The 20,805-nt window shown below is 36.0% G+C and overlaps 4 protein-coding genes across 8 annotated transcripts; 3 read left to right on the forward strand and 1 right to left on the reverse strand.

Moving 5' to 3' along the window:
* Positions 1 to 1,423: 1,423 nt before the first annotated feature.
* Positions 1,424 to 4,130, forward strand: TBL34 (TRICHOME BIREFRINGENCE-LIKE 34). Its single transcript, XM_086671093.1, has 5 exons — positions 1,424 to 2,020; positions 2,458 to 2,629; positions 3,031 to 3,227; positions 3,359 to 3,517; positions 3,593 to 4,130. The coding sequence occupies exons 1-5, from the start codon at positions 1,665 to 1,667 to the stop codon at positions 3,936 to 3,938; spliced, it is 1,230 nt and encodes a 409-aa protein (XP_086527219.1). The 5' UTR covers positions 1,424 to 1,664; the 3' UTR covers positions 3,939 to 4,130.
* Positions 4,131 to 5,082: 952 nt separating this feature from the next.
* On the forward strand, positions 5,083 to 8,155 carry TBL35 (TRICHOME BIREFRINGENCE-LIKE 35). Its single transcript, XM_086654957.1, has 6 exons — positions 5,083 to 5,473; positions 5,680 to 5,968; positions 6,132 to 6,303; positions 6,386 to 6,582; positions 6,688 to 6,840; positions 7,725 to 8,155. The coding sequence occupies exons 1-6, from the start codon at positions 5,227 to 5,229 to the stop codon at positions 8,053 to 8,055; spliced, it is 1,389 nt and encodes a 462-aa protein (XP_086511083.1). The 5' UTR covers positions 5,083 to 5,226; the 3' UTR covers positions 8,056 to 8,155.
* Positions 8,156 to 8,394: 239 nt separating this feature from the next.
* Positions 8,395 to 17,054, reverse strand: LOC147568538 (protein BREAST CANCER SUSCEPTIBILITY 2 homolog A-like). 3 transcript variants are annotated; one of them, XM_086654954.1, is made up of 21 exons: positions 16,617 to 17,041; positions 16,375 to 16,521; positions 15,051 to 16,122; positions 14,921 to 14,964; positions 14,714 to 14,823; positions 14,472 to 14,626; positions 13,618 to 13,740; positions 13,334 to 13,540; positions 13,180 to 13,261; positions 13,027 to 13,077; positions 12,862 to 12,937; positions 12,665 to 12,776; positions 12,510 to 12,581; positions 11,661 to 11,859; positions 11,406 to 11,588; positions 11,172 to 11,314; positions 10,780 to 10,842; positions 10,462 to 10,678; positions 9,619 to 9,786; positions 9,446 to 9,531; positions 8,395 to 8,714 (listed from the first exon to the last, which is right to left on the reverse strand). In XM_086654954.1, the coding sequence occupies exons 1-20, from the start codon at positions 16,792 to 16,794 to the stop codon at positions 9,481 to 9,483; spliced, it is 3,453 nt and encodes a 1,150-aa protein (XP_086511080.1). In that variant the 5' UTR covers positions 16,795 to 17,041; the 3' UTR covers positions 8,395 to 8,714; positions 9,446 to 9,480. The 3 variants fall into 3 exon arrangements, with proteins under 3 accessions (XP_086511080.1, XP_086511081.1, XP_086511082.1); XM_086654955.1 differs by having other exon boundaries at positions 14,714 to 14,811; positions 16,617 to 17,031; XM_086654956.1 differs by lacking the exons at positions 8,395 to 8,714; positions 9,446 to 9,531; positions 9,619 to 9,786; positions 10,462 to 10,678; positions 10,780 to 10,842 and having other exon boundaries at positions 11,168 to 11,314; positions 16,617 to 17,054.
* On the forward strand, positions 17,029 to 20,765 carry LOC147568539 (uncharacterized). Of its 3 annotated transcripts, none has more exons than XM_086654958.1 (2): positions 17,029 to 17,839; positions 20,297 to 20,765. In XM_086654958.1, the coding sequence occupies exon 1, from the start codon at positions 17,090 to 17,092 to the stop codon at positions 17,831 to 17,833; it is 744 nt and encodes a 247-aa protein (XP_086511084.1). In that variant the 5' UTR covers positions 17,029 to 17,089; the 3' UTR covers positions 17,834 to 17,839; positions 20,297 to 20,765. The 3 variants fall into 3 exon arrangements, 2 of the variants coding, with proteins under 2 accessions (XP_086511084.1, XP_086511085.1); XM_086654959.1 differs by having other exon boundaries at positions 20,304 to 20,765; XR_015231055.1 differs by having other exon boundaries at positions 17,031 to 18,459; positions 19,216 to 20,765.
* Positions 20,766 to 20,805: the final 40 nt, after the last annotated feature.

Below are 20,805 nucleotides of genomic sequence, written 5' to 3' on the forward strand. Positions count from 1 at the left end.
ACCTCGCTTTTACTTTTTAATATCTTTGACTTTGTGTGAAAAGTAATCTTGGATTTGAAGTTCAACTTTCTATTATAGTTCTCCAACTATTGCTTCCCTTGGAAGATCAATTCAATAATTATAGATTTTTGGGTGGCACATTATTGACAGGTAATCACAGCTTAGTTTTAGTTAATACAAATTTAAGCATCATTAGCTACCCTATTATTTACGGATAAACTATCATAATGTTAATTAAATTATCAAACACGTTAATGAATATCAATATTTGTTTAATCATTTATTTATTTATTTATATATGGTGAACATAATTTAAGGATTATTACAGTTTTTAAATTGTACTAGACAAAATTATTAAGATGAACTACAATTTAGTCTACTATTATGTTAGAGTCAAGAGAGTTGATTTCATTCTAACCTATAATTGTGAGTGAGTAGACTCACGAGAGTCCATAGGCGCAACTCTCGACCCGGGCTTTTGGATAGGAAAAAGAGTTTGAAACATAAGGGTAAAAAAGATGAGAAAAATGACAGTGTGCAGTTTCCGATTAACTTCTTAGTTAATTATGAGACCGCAATTTCCTGTTAGTCACGAATTAAGGATCAAAATAGAATAAAATTTAAAATTGATTACTAATTAAGAATATTTAAATGACAAATTCCAGCTAGGATATTGGGCCTTCACTGCACTTGAAGATGAAGAGAGATCAACCACTCTCAGCGGCCCAACCAACCAACTAATCCACTAATCCTTTTTTAACATTTCAATCGTCACCAGAAAAGATCCCAATTTGGCTATGCCCAATTACCAAGATACCCATTTCGCCTGTCATGTGAAACCATATCCATGATAATGCTAAGTACTAGTATTTTTAGAATTGAAAACCTTATTCTTAATCACTAAACTTCTAACTTAAATTCTACTCTTACTTATTCTATTCAAAATATTTAAAATTAAAATTCGATCAGATTAGTATGTAAGATATATTACATGGTCAAGTGATCTGACATCGAATAATATTTGCTTCTACTGAATTCCCAACCCAACTAAAAATTGTGTTATATCGTAAATTCTATAATATTTCATATATTGTTCTAGTACTAATAGTTATCTGAAACGATTTACCAACAGGTTAATAGCCTGTGAATTTGCAATGAAGTTGTACAAATATTTATAGTCATGTATAAAACTACAAATACTCACTCTATTTTGTTAATTTTGTGGGTTATAACTATAACTTAGTAGTTTATATTGTACCACTTAAACATTAACAATCTACAAATAAGGACATTATTGTGTAGTACAAAATTGTAACCACTTACTTCCAAACAAAAGTGTAGGAGGGTATTTTTGACATCTCAAATGATGGAATCAAATCAAAGTAGATTCTCTTGACTTTTGGTTTGGGTACAGATTTATTCCAACTAGACCCTCAACTTTTATTCTATTCTTGAATACTCCAACTATTCAAGAAGCAAAAGAAATTTCAAAGTTATCACAACTTAAAAATGTGTACCAAACAAAATTATGGGAGAAAAATGTCACCAACCTTTCATCAATAAAAACATATTAAAATTAAAGAGTGAGAAACAAACTAAAGAAACTCAAGACATATAAGGAGTTCATCATGGTTCCAAAAAACTGCTAGCAGCTGAATTTTATCATGGCAAAAGAACTATATCCCTTGCTGGTACTAAGAATTTGGGGAGTAAAGAATCGTTTTCATTCCATAATAACAATTTTTGTAGCGGTTTTCGTTGTCGTTTTGGTTTATATAACAAAAAGAAGTTCATGGGTTTTCGAGGAAATTAAGATCACAAGAAAGGGTTATTCGGAATTGGTGTTGCCTCAATGTGATTTGTTTTCAGGTAAGTGGGTTTTCGATAATTCGACATATCCTTTGTATTCTGAGAAGCAGTGCTCATTCATGTCTGATCAGTTGGCTTGTGAGAAGTTTGGGAGGAAGGACTTGAGCTATCAAAATTGGAGATGGCAGCCTAACCACTGTGATCTACCAAGGTTCTCTCCCTACACACACATATATATATAGACTCTTCAAATCATTTGCATAGAAAACTTACAAGCTATATAGCCAATTTTTTCATTCAAAATTCCACAACTTTGAGACTTTGTGCCTATTTTGTTCTCTTTTTTTTTCGTGATAGGCGAATGAATTATCTGAGTTTAACAAGTCTAAAGTCTGACTCATCTGAAACCCTACTCGTTAAAAATTTTACGAGTCTCGTGCATTTTCCATGCATCGTTTGACAAATTATAGAAAATAGAGTGTAAAGAACGAAATGACATTTGACTTTAGGTGACCGAGAATTGAAACTTTATATGTATATATGTATATCAAATCAACAACTCTAGGTTTATATAATTGAACTTGTATATATAAATTTTGAGGTGTTTTGTTTATGAAATGTGATATGATTGATGTAAAACCAAGGTAGGTTCAATGCGACAGCATTATTGGAGAGGCTAAGAGGGAAAAGGCTTGTGTTTGTAGGGGATTCCTTGAACAGAGGTCAATGGGTCTCAATGGTGTGCCTGGTGGAATCTGTCATCCCCCAATCTCTCAAGTCAATGCATACCAATGGCTCTCTCATCACCTTTAAGGCCACAGTAATTCATCTCTTTCACATCTTATGTCAAGATTTATCATACAGGCTAGTTTAGGGTTTACCTAAGGTGAAGCTAAGAACTAAGTTTTGTGGTGTTTGAAAAATGTTAGCTATTTTAAAACTTGTAACGTGTTCGTTCGCCCATGCATTAAATGAAGAGAAACTGTGATTTTCGTTTGGTCGATGACATTTCAGTAGACGAACGGATTACAAGTTTTAGAACAGGTTGATTTTCATTGAAAATGATCTAACATTATTAGTATAACGTATAAAAATCAGTTCTTTAATCAACTCTACGTAAACCAACAAAAGACTGTAACAAGCATGTGTTATTTAACTTATTTTCGGTCTCCTTTTACTAATTGATACATCATTGACATAATTAACCTAACAAAATTGCAGGAATACAATGCATCCATAGAGTTTTACTGGGCTCCTTTACTTGTTGAGTCGAATTCAGACGATCCAGTAAATCATCGCCTCTCGGATAGGATAGTGAGAGCCCAAGCCATCGAAAAACACGCCATACATTGGACAGATGCTGATATTCTTGTCTTCAATTCCTACCTTTGGTGGAAAAGGCCCATGATGAAAGTCTTGTAAGTACAACAAAAACATCCCCAATTTTAAGGGCACCACTTTTAGATCCAAATTGTATGATAATTTCTTTCACAAAGGTCGATTGATGTTGTTATCTGTATTCATTTCTGAGTCTAATTTGGTCGATTAGGTGGGGATCATTTGGAAGCTCAGAGGGAAGGTACAAAGAAGTAAAGATGTTGAGAAGTTATGAAATGGCACTAAAGACATGGTCTGATTGGCTTGAAATCCATATTAACCATACAAACACTCAATTGTTTTTTGTTAGCATGTCTCCTACACATTTGGGGTACCATCTCTACTTTCTTCACCTATATTATTATTTATCCAATTTTTCATTAATTTTGATGCATAAATATTGTAGGTCAAATGAATGGGGAATGTCGAAAGAAGGAAACTGTTACAACGAGACGAAGATGATAACAAAAGAAGGGTATCAAGGTGAAGGATCAAACCAAAATATGATGAAAATCGTAGAGGATACAATAGACGGATTAAAATCTAAGGGTGTTAATGTGAAATTACTTAATATCACACAACTGTCAGAGTATAGAAAAGAAGGGCACCCATCAATATATAGGAAGCAATGGGAACCATTAACTCAAGAACAAATATCAAACCCTAGTAGTTATTCTGATTGTATACATTGGTGTCTTCCTGGAGTTCCTGATGTTTGGAATGAACTCCTTTATGCTTATATCTTTTCCTAATTAATTCTAAATTTTGAACCAATAAAATATTGGTTTTGTTCCTTTTCTTTTCTTCAATTTGTTATTTTTTTGTGGTTCACACAAGTGTTGGACCATTGAGGGTTACTTCTTTGTGATGGTTGGTTTCTAAGATCATGTTTGTACATTTGAAGTAAAAGTGCAAAGAAGATGGTAATTGAATTTGTTATCAAACATTTTGTTGTTACATGGAGAGCAAATTTTGATATTTTGAGAGTTTGTTGAGAGAACTGTACGAATATAATAAATCAGATTTATACTATGGAGTGTGTCCCTGACAATCTTTGAAAGTGATGATCTTCTAGAATTAGAAGTTGGATTAGAAGATGTCACTTTCACCCCCCATGTATTATGCACAAAATGCATTGAACTACATATTACTGCATTTATATTAGAAATTAAGTTTCATTTTCACAAGATTTCAAATGCAACTACAATGACTCTAATGACAAGTAATTTGTGACTTAAACTTCCACTAGAAAGGAATTCACAAAGAAATGATAACTAAAAAAAACAAAGTAAATACATCAGGTTGGATCCAAGCAGATGCATTTGGAGTTGAATCTCACGTACCCATTAACCACATGGCATTTGTGGGTTCTTTACGTAAAGTATGCATTTACCAATAATTTAGGCATACAAAAGGGTCTCACACGACACAATTGTTCACTAATCAACCAATAGTTTTTTCTTTTTTTATTGAAAATAAAGGTATAAGAAGATTAATGTTTAAAGGGGAAAAAATATTAAGTTACTAAAACCTAGAAAATAAAGAACTTCCAAGATCCAAGAGAATGAATTCATAATATGAGTCATATGACATAAATTTATAGATAGATACTAGTATGAAATAAGCTTGTACTGGTCTGGTGTGAGGTTTTGATAAAGGGAAGCAATAAAGTAAGCTTCTTAAATTCAACTACCACATCTTCTTCTTCTTCTCATGCTACTGAATGTATCTTATCATCTCTTTTCAACTACAGAAGAGTACAGATAATTCATTTCTCCAACAGAAAAAAGAGTAAAGAGACTGTAATAATCTAGAGAGAGAGTCTAGAGAGAGTCTAGAGAGAGAGAGAGAGAGAGAGAGAGTTTGAGAGGTAGAGTCTTTGTGAAATCCACCATGTTTTTTTATTAAAAAAGAATTTATGAAGAAACCCAAGTTCTTCCTTTTTGTTTTTAGATGATCAACAATCATTGAGTCCATATTTTACTTGATTTTTTTTTTTTCATTTTCCTCTTCTTCTCTCTCTCTATATATATCTCTGTTATGATGCAGAAATGGAGCAGAAAAAAAACAACAAATTTTCCTCTACTAGTATTACTGTTCTGTGTTTTCATAGTAGCTTCACTACTTTATAGTGAACTCAGTATTCACCAAATTCATGAAGATAAAGCTCAAAAACAAGCTTCCATTATTACTCACACTTCACAAACAGAAACCCAACCTTCACATATCCAGACATTACCATCTTCTACAAACATCTCCATCAACAGAAACCCAAACCCACTTCTAGGTTTGTTTATCACTTACCCATTGTTAATCTTTCTCAGAAAATTACACTTTGGGTTAGTGATTTTTTCATGGTATTTTTACTTTTTTTTTGGGTTTAGGAACTTTTTTGCTTCTTGATTCATCATGGGTTTACTCTGCTTCTAATATCTTACTTTTTTTTTCCCTTGTTTGATCTAATGAGTTAATAGGTTTTTCTTTCCAATTCAGGAGATTTGGATAGATTTACAACATGTTCATCCACTATAAGTTATAATGGTAGAAGAACTAGAAGATTCATTAGTACACTGAAACCCCATGTTCATCATAGTAATGGAGGAAGTTCAGATAGCTGTGATGTGTTTTCTGGAAAATGGGTTTTCGATAATACTTCATATCCACTTTACGAAGAATCCGAATGTCGTTATATGTCTGATCAGTTAGCTTGCAGTAAGCATGGAAGGTCAGATTTGATGTACCAGAGTTGGAGATGGCAACCTAAAAACTGCAACTTAAAGAGGTAATAGTTATATCTTCAATTGGCAGTAAACCCACATTTAGAAACTTCGCTCGAATATGATATAATCTTTGCTGGTTTTTTGTTAGATTCTAGGTTTAATACAAGTTATCTCTTTAGAGCTTGGGTAATTGGTGTAAAATCTGTATGATTTTGTTTTGTGAAGATGGAATGTGACTGAAATGTGGGAGAAATTGAGGAACAAGCGATTGATGTTTGTCGGGGATTCGTTAAACAGAGGACAATGGATATCAATGGTGTGTTTGTTACAATCAGTTATTCCAGTCGATAAGCAATCGATGTCGCCTAATGCCCCTCTCACCATTTTTAAGGCAGAGGTAAACAAAAATCCATCTAGTAAAAGATGTAATTTATTAGTATCGTTTCATGTTAATGTATTATGAAGTATATGTTTGTTAGGAATACAATGCCACGGTTGAATTCTACTGGGCGCCTCTTCTTGTCGAATCAAATTCTGATGATCCAGTAAACCACAGACTGGATGATCGGATAATACGTCCAGATTCTGTTCGCAAGCATGCAGCTCAATGGGAAAAGGCTGATATACTTGTGTTCAATACATATTTGTGGTGGAGACAAGGTCCTATCAAGCTTTTGTGAGTAAAAACTTCTAACCCAAGTTGGTGTTGGAGAAAGTAGTTTAGGTTGCAGTAAAGAATTCCTTCTTGAGTTTCATATACCCTAGATTTTCTTTCTTGTAGATGGAGTAACGAAGAACATGGGGTTTGTGAAGAGTTAGATGGGACGGGAGCGATGAAGTTGGCTATGGAAGCTTGGGCAGATTGGGTAGCTTCCAAGGTTGATCCACGCTTAAAACAGGTCTTCTTCGTCACCATGTCTCCTACCCATCTCTGGTAAGTGAATACCCATCTTCCTTGTATATAGTTGTTCATTCCAAGACATTAACCCGCTTCTGCTTATTATAGCTTTATCTAATGAGTAATCTCCATAGTTGTTGGATGAAAACATTAAGAACACTAGTTACTTTCGTTTTACATCGAGAAATGGAATGTCGTAATTTTTCAACTTGGAACATTAAGAGGTTGAAATTTAATCCCTTGGCCCTACCTCCAGGATCTACCTCATGACTCTCACCTTCCCTTCTTGGCACCACAGCAACCAGCAGTAACATGGAATATTTACTAAATATGTAGGCAACCTGACACTACATTTGGAAATTATAGGAGATGGGGCCAATGGGCAGGGTATGATGAAAATATTTTCCATAAACTTATTTTAGGTCTATTTATTGGAAGATCATTAACTGAGTATGTTGGTTGTTGGTCGAACTGGTGGTGAGTGAGACCATCAATATTGATGATAAGGGCCCTCTTGTTTGTTCTCTTAATTTCATGAGCTGGTTTGCTAGTACAAAAATATTGAATACGAGAGTAATTTCTTTAGTTGAATCTTATAGCCAAGTTCTCCTAACTTGAAACTAGCTCGAGCGATGAGTCCTTTTTTTACGGGGGTGAAATGTCTATGCATTTTCAGTGTGAATGTTAGTCTTGGGCTTACCCTTTTGTGCAGCCTTCGACTTTCATGAAAGCATCTCTATACGTGTTTAATCAAATGAATAACGATCATGCGAACCCATTTTCTATGTTTGATGAGTTTCATGTGTTCATCTCTGCCATGTCCAAATGATGAAAACTGGTCAGCAGAAATTTCCTTTTGAGGATTATAAACTATTAAACCATATAAACCAAAAAGTTTCTTACTTTTTTTGTATGAACAGGAGTCGAGAATGGGAACCAGAAACTGAAGGGAATTGCTACCAGGAGACAAGACCGATAGATATGGAAGGTTACTGGGGAAGTGGTTCAGACGTAGCCACAATGGCTATGGTAGATGCAATTTTGTCTAGGTTGAGCTCAAAGGTTGGCATTCTTAATATAACTCAGTTGTCTGAGTACAGAAGAGATGGACACCCATCAATCTACCGGAAATTCTGGGAGAAGTTGAGCGAAGAACAGTTGTCGAACCCTTCGGGCTACTCTGATTGTATCCACTGGTGTTTGCCCGGAGTTCCTGATGTATGGAATGAACTGCTCTTTCATTTCCTATAAACATACATGAATTGCTGTTTCATTTTCTGTAAACAGATCTGTATACTGCTAAGTCAATTTTTCTAATAAATGCAAAATTGCATCTCATTTTTTGTCTCAATGGGACATCTAATAACTTAGATTGATTAAACTGTCATAACATAGCTTCTCCCCGGTATGAGCTCACAGGCTTCTCTCCGACCCTTAGACCTAGGTCAACCGTTGGCTGACAAAAAGGAGAATTGACCAAAATCAAAGACCACGTCACCCCCGGGCTTTTAAATTGAAACGGCATCTGATAGAAGAAAACAATTCTTTTTCTTTTTTTAATTCAAACTCAAATCTGATAGAAGAACAAAATTGGTAGAAACTTTAATCAATTTAAGAACTATTGTTTAGTGAATAGATGTAAACTTTGATTATTCAGTGAAGTAGTTGCAAAATGGAGAGTGAATTAGAATTTATATCTCTAGCAAGTCAATCAAAATACAGAAGTGGTAGGGCTTTAGGCCCTCTATGAACAAAACTCGTCTGTTGCTCAAGCATACGTATTAACAGAAACTTACAGAAACCCTTTTCACTATCGACAAACCTCTTCAAAACGTTGATTTTGTCATCCACTCTTTTGAGGTTATTGCAGGCATAGCTTTTGCTCCAAAGGGATACACCTGAGTCAAAATCTGGCAACAACAAAGCTAAAAAATTAGAATACTTACCTGTTCTAATTATAAAAATCAATTTGGGAATTCTTTTGAAGTATACTAATCCTATAACCAAGTATACCCTTTAGTTGTTTCGAGCAAATCTTTATAGTAACTCAAAGTTCAAAGACGTCATTTAGTACAGAAACTTGTACAAATAGCGAATGGATCTTTTCCTTCTCAAAAAATCCAAAGGTACAGACGCAACATGAATATACTTACAAAAAGAGACCTACATAGTTTTCATAAGATTGATAAACCTAGAAATTAAATATTTGAAACAGCATACCCATGGAAAAGCACATTTTCTAATATGTATGTGTAAAGCTGATGTTTGTGTCTGTAACATATTCTTCTCTGATCAAAGTTGGAGAAGAAAAAAGAATTTTGCAGTTCATTTGATCTTGGCCAAAACTTGTATCGAGTTCATATCTTATGAAGAGTCGTAATAACTTTTTATGTTGAAGTACTGCAAGAGCAGACCAGGCTAAAACATAGCAATTGATTCTTTTTTGGTTTTGGGTGGATAAATGTCCATGTTAGCTTTGGCCGACTCCTCAATGAAATAAGATAATATTTGTTATGCTGCCTAGGGTAACAATGTATATGCACCATAAAATACGATATCAATAGTATTAAACAAATATTCAGATCCACTTGATATGAAATGAGCACATCAAAGTATCAAATAAAAAGGGGAAGACACTTACTTCAGTTAGTTTGTGTAATTAAGTGGTGACAAATCCTAGCTTTTAGCAACAATAAATAAAACCCTCTCCTTGAGCTTTTGAATGGTCTGCATGCAGAAGAAGAAAAACGAGGTTGTTAAGAAAGAATACGACCTATCATTGTCACGAACATCTAGAAAACTAACAAAACATACCAAAGAAGAGACTGTTGCCCATTGGTAAGCAGAGGCAGCAGCTTCTTTAAGGTGAGAATAAGCGGGAACGTCGTAAGAAAATGAGTGAATAGAATTATCTGTTGCCTCTGCAACCCAAACATCATTTACTTGATCCTTTGCTCGCTTGACCAGATTACAGAAGCAAACCTACAGATGATGCACAAATGATGATTGTCATGACTTTTAGAGGCAATAACAATTGATTCAAAACAATAACACCTCTTATTTTCAAACAAATTCAATATCCTCTTGAAGAACCACGGTCCACCAAGCCAGCTCCCAATACCGCATATTATATAGTGTTTACAAGCAATTATTACTTCTGGAGTGAATGGTTAAAACGGAGGGACCATATGATGTGAAACGAGAGTTTCATGGGCAAGGCACTTGTAGAAAGACTTTCCAGACCGTGGAGTGATAACATAACACTGTCTCACATATCAGCTAGGCCTTTGGATGGGTTTAACACCTAGATCGGTCAGGTGGAGAAGTCTGGTGTGGTCTATGGAGGCCCATGGGAAGGAAAAGCTTCGAGACATGTGGAACTAGACCAGTGAGTCTGGGTGGTGCCCAAATTAAGGACAATATGGCTGGTATTGAGGTGGGTGTTCCCTCACCATATTTCAAGAGAGATCACATCAGCTGATTTTAAAAGTAGAATTTAGTTTTTCTTTGTTATTGAAATAATTGTTAATTCTATATTGCCACAGTTTTGCTACTTGTCAAGTCATATCATCTAGTATCTACTGCTATCCTCTTGAGAACAAAAGTAATAATATTAACACTCTTGAAACAACAAAAATAAGAAAATAAAGCACTCACAGTGGATCCAACAGTGGTACAGTTGATTGGTGAAAATGAAGAGTTATCTATACTGGGAAAGCTGAAACTTATAGCAAGTAAAGAATTGGAAGATCCTTCAGGTAGTAAGTCAGATCCAGATATGGAGTCATCTGTTACGAACACCCACTGCTTCTTTTGGATGCCGGACATGTATGCCTCTCCGACATACACGATGACAGCAGCAATATCAAACTCACTGAAAACATCAAACAATACCCGTAGAGTAAGTATTCTCGCCCTTACAGATACTGGCATAAACAGTAAACAAGTAAATAAGAGAGGAGGTACAACAGTCACCTGGCCAGAGGAACTTCACCCATACTTGACAAAGACACTGATTTGCGAGGAGAGAAGAATGGTCTACAAAAAGAAGTGTTATTTAGACTACATTTTTCCTTGCACGTCTTAATACTAGGCACAACCTGCGCCTCCAGGGCGCAGACAATATTGTCAAGTGTAACGCAATGTATTTGAGTGCAAAAGATGTACTTGGTCATGTCAAAACATCATGGAGTTGTATTGTAACCAAAATTACCAGAATTTTATCAAAAACCAACATGAGTTTATTGAAGTAACAATAACTAAATTTATCAAAAAGGTGCCTAAGTGTATAAAACAACTAGTGACTGTGGCTAACGTCCCAAACTCTCATCAAAGTTGGGTTCTATTATGTAGGTTGTTGGACTTACTTAAAACTTTCAAGTGCTGAAGGATGTAAATGTTGCCACTTTGTTGTAGATCCTCTTGCTTGTAAGTACAGGATATCGGAATCAGACCTCAGGGATATCAGCCCTGAAACAATATATACTTGGCCCTCCATCAGCTCAAGTTGCTACAAAACAGTAAAAAAACATTGCTCAATGCTCTTCAATATGTCTGAGAAAGATAAAGTGTAATAACAATGGGAAAAAATTAATTTAAACCTGCTTCTCTGTTGGATTCCAGATAGTTATCAAGCCTTCAGTAGGGCAACTCTTTATCGAAGAACGAGTACTTGTTAAACCAACCACCCTCACTTTCATTAATGGGCTAACTTGTCTTTCACTGAGTCCAGCATCTTCGAGAGCTTTCTCAATCTTCTTATGTATATCTGCCTGTCTGATTCCCTGATGTTACCAATACCAACAATTAATACATCGCTTCCATGTTTAAGTCAACCCACCAACATTTATACACACCTCTTGCTTTGCCTGATAGGTAGCAAAAGATGCTAGTTGCTCTGTGCTCATGTCTGCCATTAAAACTTCCGGATCAGCAGCTTTCTCAAGGATTTTAAAAATTTGTGCTCCTTCTTCACTGTCACTATCATTCTTATTATGTGAACTAGAGAAGTCCCTTTGCAACTCAGACGTAATACCCTCTGCAATAGTGGAGCGCCTGCAAGAAGTTGAAGTTTTGAAGAACTAAAAATACAAAATATCTGGTACGTATCTTGAAAACAGACCAACAGGCATGAACAGTTACTGAGTTATGATAGACAAAATCCTGCAGTTACACAACAAGCCCAGCATCAAGAAAGTAAGATCCGGGGATGTCAAAAAAGACTAGTGACAGTGCAACATTGCAGGTGAAAGTATAGCCAGGAAATGCAAGTTGTTACCAGACATGCCACATTAGAGCTAGGTTGGTCGAGGTCAACATAAGAAAGTGAACTGAGCAGATTGGACTTTTAAATTTTAAAAAAAAAAATGAATGCCATCCTCTAACCCGCATCCGACGTGAGGAAGACATTCTGAAATGCAACCTGCCTAGACATACACGAGTACTAAACATACTAAAGATTCCTTGCACTGTTACACTTGCACCAATATGTTTCTTTGTAAAGAATCAATGTAAGTACGACAATCACCAGGAACACATCATACTTTATATACGGCAGAGACTGCAGAACAAATAAGAGCAAGATGGCAGCAGTCAAAGGATCGAGGATTATACCAGAGAATGGATGGTCACATATGGTTTTGACAAATATGTGTTCCCTATGAAACATAAATATGAGTTGCTGGCAAAAAACAATCCAAACCCACCTTTCATTGTACAGTTGGCGTACTTTGCTTTCCATCCTTTCTGATCTCACAACGGACCCGCCATCTCTTAGCCTGAATGAGAAAATGGACCTAATTTTAATATAAAAATGAGGCGTTATTTGAGGTACAAGTAGAACTTATCAATTATAGTTGACCTCTCCTTAAAGAGAACAGGATAAACTCGTGACACTCCAACTAATGTCCTAGGCACTAGACCACCTTCCCCCTTGATGCACCTAAAAGCCAGAGGAGCTCCAACTTCCTTACCTACAAAGTTAGATGGAAGTAAGGAAATACGGTTTTAAGAGTAACTTAGCAAAATAAAGCAAAGATAACAGGTAGAAGTGCTCACAGAAACCCAACCGAGCAGCCCAGTGTGCTCTATAAGTCCCATTTCTGTGCAACAGTAAACTTGCTGTTTTCGATGCCTGTAAAATGGAAACAAAGAATAATTGAGAAAATTATAGGCTACAAGACAAAAGTTTAAACCAAACTTGAGCTCAAAGCCACCAAGAACCTCAAGCGGTGAAGTGGGTCCGACCCAGCCACATAACGATGCTCTCCAGATCTTCAATAGAAAAGAAAAAAAACATCAAATGCAAACGAGAGGGAGTTTTCTGAATTTTATGAAGTAAAGAGGAATCACAAAATACTGATATAAGTGGAGCACCCGCAGTTTTTGACCCACAAACAGTTTTCCAGCAATTAGCAGATTTGTGAGCGCTACATCCAAACTGGCATCAATTGAATACCTGTGCAGCAAAATATATTAACTTCTTTGAGGCAACAATTTACAAGACGCAAAGCAAGAATTGTGTCCTTACCACCCATCAGTTAACTCTACTTTTGCTACTTGACTAGGCTTCTTGGCATCTTCATCTGGATTGAAACAACGCTCCATCTCAAGCCCTTTAATAGGGTTAAAACGAATAGCTGAAATGCATAGTATCACCATTGAAGAAGCTGATGCATCTCCTTCCAGAATTCTTTTTAGTGCAGATCTATGACCATGATTTACTTCTCTCTCGTACCTTCAGTTTGAAAACATCATAAACTGTTCGATGAATGTACTAGTCTTAGCAGATATGACCGAACATAATATAATTACCTGTATTTTAATTCCTCAAGCACATTTGGGACAGTTAAATATTTCCCACCACATTTTTTTAGATATCCTCTTTCATAACATGCAAGTTTCCAGACTATCCACTTGAAGTGGTTTGCAACCCATCTAAAGAGATATTACAAAAGATGAATCAGTTGAAGAAGGTATAAGAATCACAAAGAAATGCTACACATATAAAAATCAACTGAAGATAGTGCATAGATCACAACTATGGGTTCTCTTTTTTTTCCTTTAGTTCTTGTTAACAATGAGATTTCTTGTGTCATCCAAGTTGACAAGACACTTATTACTATTTAACCTACCTTTCTACTTCTTCATCCAATACCATAAAAATAGTGTCAACGCATCAACATGTAACACACGGACACATCCTTAGTCTATAGATAAATATATCCACATCCCCATTAGCAAAGCCCACAATGGTTTATTGGTCAAATATATCTAAACAAGTAAACATAGTATGATAGACATGACAAGCGTTACAATAACACGGTATCCACAAAGAGGGACAGTGTCCCACTCCATCACCATCATTGATTCATTTCTACCTAGTTCATAACACAATAATTATTTTACTTAACACTCCTGCATTTTTTTTAGCATGCAATTGCACTAATCTACAGCAAAAGTGTGTGCATATTTGAAGCTTATGCAACTTTGCAGCACCCCGCTACCCCTCTAGTAATAAATGCTCCGACAACCCAATTTATGATTCGAAGTGAAGGAAAACTTACTCTCTGGAAGCATTGAGCACAGAGACTCCGATATATTAATACCACAGCCATGAATAAGTGCTCCAATATATGACTCAAAGGGTAGGAATTAGGAAAACTTACTCTCTGGAAGCATTGAGCACAGAAGCTCCAGACTCAACCAACATGTGGTGGAAAGCTTCTACCCCTATCCCATCCATCCCAGATGCATCTTGAAATAAATATGTTTGTGCATGGTCCACATTCATGCATTTCACCTTGTCTTGTATGGGTTCCATCTAAGATAATGATGGCAACAATTATTCAGTATCTAACAGAAGCATATATCCAACAAATATGTGAGGTGCCATTAAATTAGCTTTTACCAGCCGATGACGAGGAGGCCCTCCAAAGTATTCTTTGACAGTCACCCTCTCGACATGAAATGGAAATTTACTCGAGACCTTTGTTTTGCAAGAAGAATCTTCAGATATTACTAACGAACGTAAGAAATATGCCCCCCAATAAGAGAGTGTTTGTTCATTAAAGTAACAAGGAATGTCAATCTGAAGGACATTACCAAAAATGTTTACCTTTAGGTAGAAAAGACATGTTGCTGTCCAGAGGAATAGAAAACCTGAAAAAAGAAACGACATTGGAATTACACCATGTAGAAGAGAGAAACCAACCATAAAGAAATAGGTAAAATGAATCTAAACAAACCGAGAAATGCGAGGCCTTTTAAATGGAGATACGGAGCTTCTCCTTCCAAGTTTTCTCTTTTCACTAGTAACTTGTTTCTGGTTTGCAGAAGCTACCCGAGTGTTGCTTGGAATATCAATCAGTGGCACAATTGGTGGCCTTCCTACTGGGTTAGCTTTTGAATCAATATTCTTCGCCAACGAATTTCTGGAATAACCTGTCCCAATGTTGTTTGAAATATCAACCAGTGGTCTCCCCATAGGGTTCACTTGTGAATCAATATCCTTTCCTGCAGAACTTAATACTTTATAAGGTGCACCAGTATTCCTTCGCTGTGACTGCACGCAAGGTATACTACTGTTTGTCTTAGAAAACCCATTATATAATGAATCATTTTCATCAACAAGCTTAAGCGAGTTATTTCCTGTAAATGAACCCTCCAGATTAGCGGAAAACTGCTTATGTTTGGATAAGGGTACCCTGGGAGGAGGAAAACCATTAGAGGTGAACCTGCTTGTTGTAAGATTTAGGGGCACACAAGATTCATAAGGATCATTTTCTTTGTTCAGCGAGGTCTCATCAAACCTGTTCCCCTTGAAGAACGAAAACATCTGACAATCCGTACTTTCTTCATTAGGTAACCCATCAATTTCTGTGTCTCCCAGAAGGGTTTTAGCACGTTCCAATGCGTCTTTAGAAACCGATATAGATCTTCCTCCAGCAGTTTGGAACTTAATTTCTGGTGGTTTGCTAGAAGGCTTGCACATTTCAGAACCCATGAAATTTTGAACTGCTTCTTTCTCTGATTGATGCACTGGTGCATGTGAATTCGTAGGATAACCAACAGAACCCGTTGTGGTATCTCTATAATTTACAAATCCATTTGTGTGTCCCTCAACTCCCACGTCTAAATGCTGTGAATTTCCCCAAGCGTCTGATTCACCAGTGGTCAAATTATTGGGTTTTCCTTCCAAACCCAACAACGTCTTTGCCCTAGTAAGGCCGGCTGAAGAAATATTAACTGCTTTGCCAGACGCAGTTTGGAAAAGAGAATTAGAGAAACTGTGAGCATTCGCTGCTCCAAATACTTTATCTGCAAAAGATGTACAACAATCAATTTTATAGTAGTATAAATTATAAGAAATTTTAGAATCTACTGGTAAACAATATATTTTAATCGATTGGATTTAATAAAGATCAGTTTTTTGACACTTGACCACTAAATTTGCAAGTACGAAACAAGAGTTTATGGTGCCGAAATAGAATTATTTCAACAACTTCAAAACAAGATATATTCAGCTTTTAAGTCAATAATCGAAATAGGGAAATGAATAAACCAATTCACCTCCATCAGGACTATCATTCTCTCCAAGAACAGATAAAGCCTTTAAAATCGACGACTTCTTGATCTCAACTGATTTCCCCAATCCAGTTCGGAACATTGGATAATCCTCATTGCTGCTTCCACTGTTCATTAAGAGCTTTGAAGATCCTGATACAAAATAAAGTATCAAATAAAATCAAAAAACAAAATCTAGCCTCTCTAGGAAGGAAAAGGTATGAATGAAAGTCGGAGAAATGATTTACCCTCGATCAAGACGTCAGTCATTGAAGGTAGACGAGATTTAGGGTTTTCAATGGGAATGACGAGAGAAGGAGGTTCTTCGGTAGTAGTAGCTGAATCAGTCCCGGAGCTTACCCACCGATAGTTCTTACCGTCATCGGACAAGATCTGCCATGTCGGTGCTTTCTGAGTCATCCGCATTTTCTTGGATTTTTAGGGTTTTCTTCTCTTGTTGTCTATCTACTCTACCTAATAAAAACATTTGCTTCCCAAGCGCGGGAAAGTTGAAAATGAACTTGAGAGAATCGAATCAATTTTTAGCTGATTTTTCGCGGTTCCAGTTCGGGCTTCTATTTCAGTAAATCGGATTGGGCGCGGGTATGGGTCAAACGAGTTTGACCCATTTTATTTTACTAAAGGTAACGACTAACGAGTAACCTAATTAACTAAAACCCTAGTTTTTCTAAGGAGAGGAGAGAAACCTTGAGAGTAGATCATGAATCATCTATCAAGATTGAAGTATCTTATTTCACCAGTCGAAACCCTAAATCATCAATTTCTTCAAAGATGTTCAGTCAGTGGAACGGCAAAAGGAAAAGGGAAGCTCAAAGATGGAGCACCATTAAAGAGATCAATAATCCCTAAAAAAGCAGGAGCAGCAAAAGCTCCTGGAGGTGGAGGAGGTCGAAGAAATGAAGCAACTGAAAGGCTTACAAAAATGGTTGATTCTTGTTTGAGTGCTCCAACTCCGATCAGAAAACTATCTCCAAAACAAAAGGAACGAGAAGCTCAAAGAGAAAAATTAGGGCTTATTAGTAAAGATCGTCAAAGAGAGTTAGATATGATGAAGGAGAAGAAGAAATCTGGAAAAAAAGAAGAATTTAATGAAATACTGGGTACTCCTGGATTGGATCTCATTTCATTAGGTTTAGTTGATGCAGAAGCTATTCCGAAGTACAAATTAACTGTTGAAGATGGTCGGAAACTTGCTAAGGAATATAGTAGGGTTTTGATGAAGAAACATCGGGCAAGACAAGCAGCTGAATCAACTCTATTGAGGTTGAAGAAAGAAGCCATTGAAGCTCTTCCTGATCATTTGAAGGCAGCTGCTTTAGTTCCTGACCTAACTCCTTTTCCCTCCAATCGATTCATGGCGACATTGACACCCCCAATTGAGGGTTACATTGAAAACGTCAAGGAAGCTGCTAGAAAGAACATTGGGAAAGAGAAGCTCAGATGATCAAAGGTTAGAGATTTTGCTTCATCTTCTTAAATCTTTCAAATGTTGAATCAATTAGGGTTTTTGATGAAACTTAAGATGTCTCCTGAATGAGATGTTGCTAATTTTAGTTTGTTTGCTTGAGTTAGATTTTGAATGGGGATAATTTTCGGGTTATATGATCTGAATTTAGCTTGGTACAATAAAAACATCTAAAATTTTACTTGATCTGTTAAAATGTAGTTTGTGGATGCTCTTGTGTTTGTTAATTCACGAAATAATAACTCGCTAGTTACAAATGAACTCATTTAACTTCGAAATATTTGTCTTTAAGTTTTGTTGTGTTTCACTAATTACTAGAAGCGAGGGTGGTAATGATCCGAAAAAGAATAAACTCTACCGTGAATTCCTTTCACCGGGGCGAAACATGAGACTTCAACCATTACCACACACATAGGATTAGAAGAAAACACCAACATATCCGAAGTCGGTTGGCCTTCCATCAAATGGTGTATTCTGGCCATTATGCTTATCAAATGGAAATGTTGAAAAGCTTTCAGCAATCCTCTCTATGCTACTTCTATGTTTAAAAGTTCCGTACTTGAGTTATATAGGATCAAATATATATTGATAACAGAGAAACACTTGTTGACTATGTTGAAAAAGTCGGGACTAGTCCTAGACTAGTCCCAGACTAGTTTTTTTTTTTTTTTCATTCTCCAAACCGAGAAAGTCTAGGGTTCTTCCATCTTATCTTCTTCCCTCTTCTCCAAACACCAAGCAACCATCATTGAAGCACTTTTTCAAGCTATTTTCTTCTCCAAACTTGATTCCAATTAAGTTTCTCTCTCTATCTTCTCCATTTTTTCTTTTTACAACTCTTTCTCTCTCTAGAAATCATTAGTTGAGTTTTTTTTCTATATACACTGATTTTAATGTTAAGTTTGAGTTGTTATACTTCATTAATGTTTATAACAATTAGGTTTGACTTGTTATGGTTAATTTATAATGATTTATACTCATAGTATGGACTGATTTTAGGGTTTAGGGTTTGTTTTTTAGTGTTTGATACTTATAATGGGGTTATTTTAGGGTTTAAGGTTGATATTTTAGGGTTTAGGGTATGATTTGTACTGTTTTATACTCATAATGAGGTTATTTTAGGGTTTAAGGTTGATATTATACTCGTAATGAACTGATTTTATGGTTTATTGTATGATTTTTGTTGATATTATACTCATAATTAACTTATTTTATGGTTTATATGCATATATGTAATTACATATAAAAAAAACATTATATATTAATATTATACGACTAGTCCCGCCTAAATACGACTATTAACGACTACTCCTAGTCCCGGGTCTGGCGACTAGTCCCCGTTGCCGCCTTTTTCAACATAGCTTGTTGAACATCTGCAACGATCAAGAATAACCAGGATCGGCTACCAACTGATTCATCTCGGAAAGAATCCACTGATTAGGTCGATTAGTCCCCTCTTCGTTTAAATGATTTTACTGGTGGTCTGATTTGAACTGTAATTCTGAAGTGTAGAGAAATATTGGAGTTTCAAACGGAATAATACTCACGCATTTTAGATCGAAGGTGTTTATGTGTTTTAATGATTTCAGAACTAAACATGTTCCTAGGTGAAGCTCTTTATACAGATAACTTCTGTTGAAAGAATCCAGATCACATGAAAAGTTTCAGGAGAAATGTAACTCGTCTCCATTGGGAGCTCTATATACGAATATTAACGTCAACAGGACCAATTGAGCACAGGATAGTTTACGACGCCCGACACTGAAACCAGTCTCTATTCTCCAAGGCTGTTAAATAGTTGGGTAATCTGGAATTAGTCGCGAACCTCTTAGTTTTCAATCAAACATCAAATAACGAAAACTTAGCTGACATGAGTTGGAAAGCTATTGGAATCAGACCAACAAATAGAAATTGGACTACTGATTGGAATCCTAATGAAACAGTTAAATAGAAACTATTCTCTGCAACAGCCTTGGAGCCATCGAAGTCGAACTCAATATTTTTTTTTTAAATTAGATAACAGGGAGATCCAAATAAAAGCTTATTTGTGCCACCTGTGTTACATGTCATGTTTTGGACCCATATGGTTTTCTTTCTCTCTCTGATTGAATGATATAATGACTGATTGCTACTTAATGTTATAGACTGGTGAGTAATTTTTCGATGTTCGATTGGTTTGGTTGGTTATTCGTCTTCTGTCACAACTGGATTTTCCACTTGGTGAAACACCTCTCGTCTATATTTGTGTTTGGTGGTATATCCTTATTGTTGTCAACTTATACCACAGTTACCACTCGGCATTTTATTATCAAGTGTTCTCATGAGTATGTATTGTGTACGTGTTGGTTCTTCCTGTCAAGCTTTCATTCATCGGGGAATTTGAGGATTATAGCGATTTTGTTGAACCGTCTGTTTGTATCTTAACTGTTTCTTTGTATGGAGGTTTCAGGGTTGAACTCTATAGTGATGCGATAAACAAGAAGCTATTCTGCCAACAAATAATCGTCAGAAAACAACTAGGAGCCACACCTTTGGAAGACAGAAAATCTTCCATCCTCCATTTCAACTGATGTTTCTCTTCCCTCCTTATCTATACCCTTTTCCCCTTTAATCTCTATTCTTCATCTTTCTCTTATTCCCTATTTTGGTTCTAGTTTTCTTCCTTTTTATTTCATATTGCGCACAATTTGTTCCCCGTTCTTACTAGTCATTTGAGATTACAAGGAACCATGTGACATTTTTGGTGAAACCTTTATTGGTGCTTTAGTACAACTTCGTTAATGCTTCTTTAACCAACCTTTGCAGTGATTTTAGTCCCGCTGTTCTCTACGCTCTTGTAAGATGTTTATGTTGTGAGTTTGTGACACATGAGATAGCATTCTAATGAAGTTTATGACTAAAATCAGCAATATTTAAAAGTGTTTTGTTTGATGCTTGAATAGGAGCCATTA

Source organism: Eschscholzia californica, unplaced genomic scaffold, assembly GCF_041429995.1.
Source record: "Eschscholzia californica isolate CP2 unplaced genomic scaffold, dmEscCali1.0.p SCAF_1, whole genome shotgun sequence".
Taxonomy (NCBI): domain Eukaryota; kingdom Viridiplantae; phylum Streptophyta; class Magnoliopsida; order Ranunculales; family Papaveraceae; genus Eschscholzia; species Eschscholzia californica.

Coding starts and splice junctions, on each gene's coding strand:
- TBL34 (XM_086671093.1), top strand. CDS start 1,665: ATGGCAAAAGAACTATATCCCTTGCTGGTACTAAGAATTTGGGGAGTA. Junction 2,630..3,030: donor TCATCACCTTTAAGGCCACA/GTAATTCATCTC, acceptor ACAAAATTGCAG/GAATACAATGCATCCATAGA. Junction 3,518..3,592: donor ATGTCTCCTACACATTTGGG/GTACCATCTCTA, acceptor TAAATATTGTAG/GTCAAATGAATGGGGAATGT.
- TBL35 (XM_086654957.1), top strand. CDS start 5,227: ATGATGCAGAAATGGAGCAGAAAAAAAACAACAAATTTTCCTCTACTA. Junction 6,304..6,385: donor TCACCATTTTTAAGGCAGAG/GTAAACAAAAAT, acceptor TATGTTTGTTAG/GAATACAATGCCACGGTTGA. Junction 6,583..6,687: donor CAAGGTCCTATCAAGCTTTT/GTGAGTAAAAAC, acceptor TCTTTCTTGTAG/ATGGAGTAACGAAGAACATG.
- LOC147568538 (XM_086654954.1), bottom strand. CDS start 16,794: ATGCGGATGACTCAGAAAGCACCGACATGGCAGATCTTGTCCGATGAC. Junction 13,741..14,471: donor GTGCTCAATGCTTCCAGAGA/GTAAGTTTTCCT, acceptor ATATCTCTTTAG/ATGGGTTGCAAACCACTTCA. Junction 13,078..13,179: donor TTGTGGGTCAAAAACTGCGG/GTGCTCCACTTA, acceptor TTTCTATTGAAG/ATCTGGAGAGCATCGTTATG.
- LOC147568539 (XM_086654958.1), top strand. CDS start 17,090: ATGAATCATCTATCAAGATTGAAGTATCTTATTTCACCAGTCGAAACC.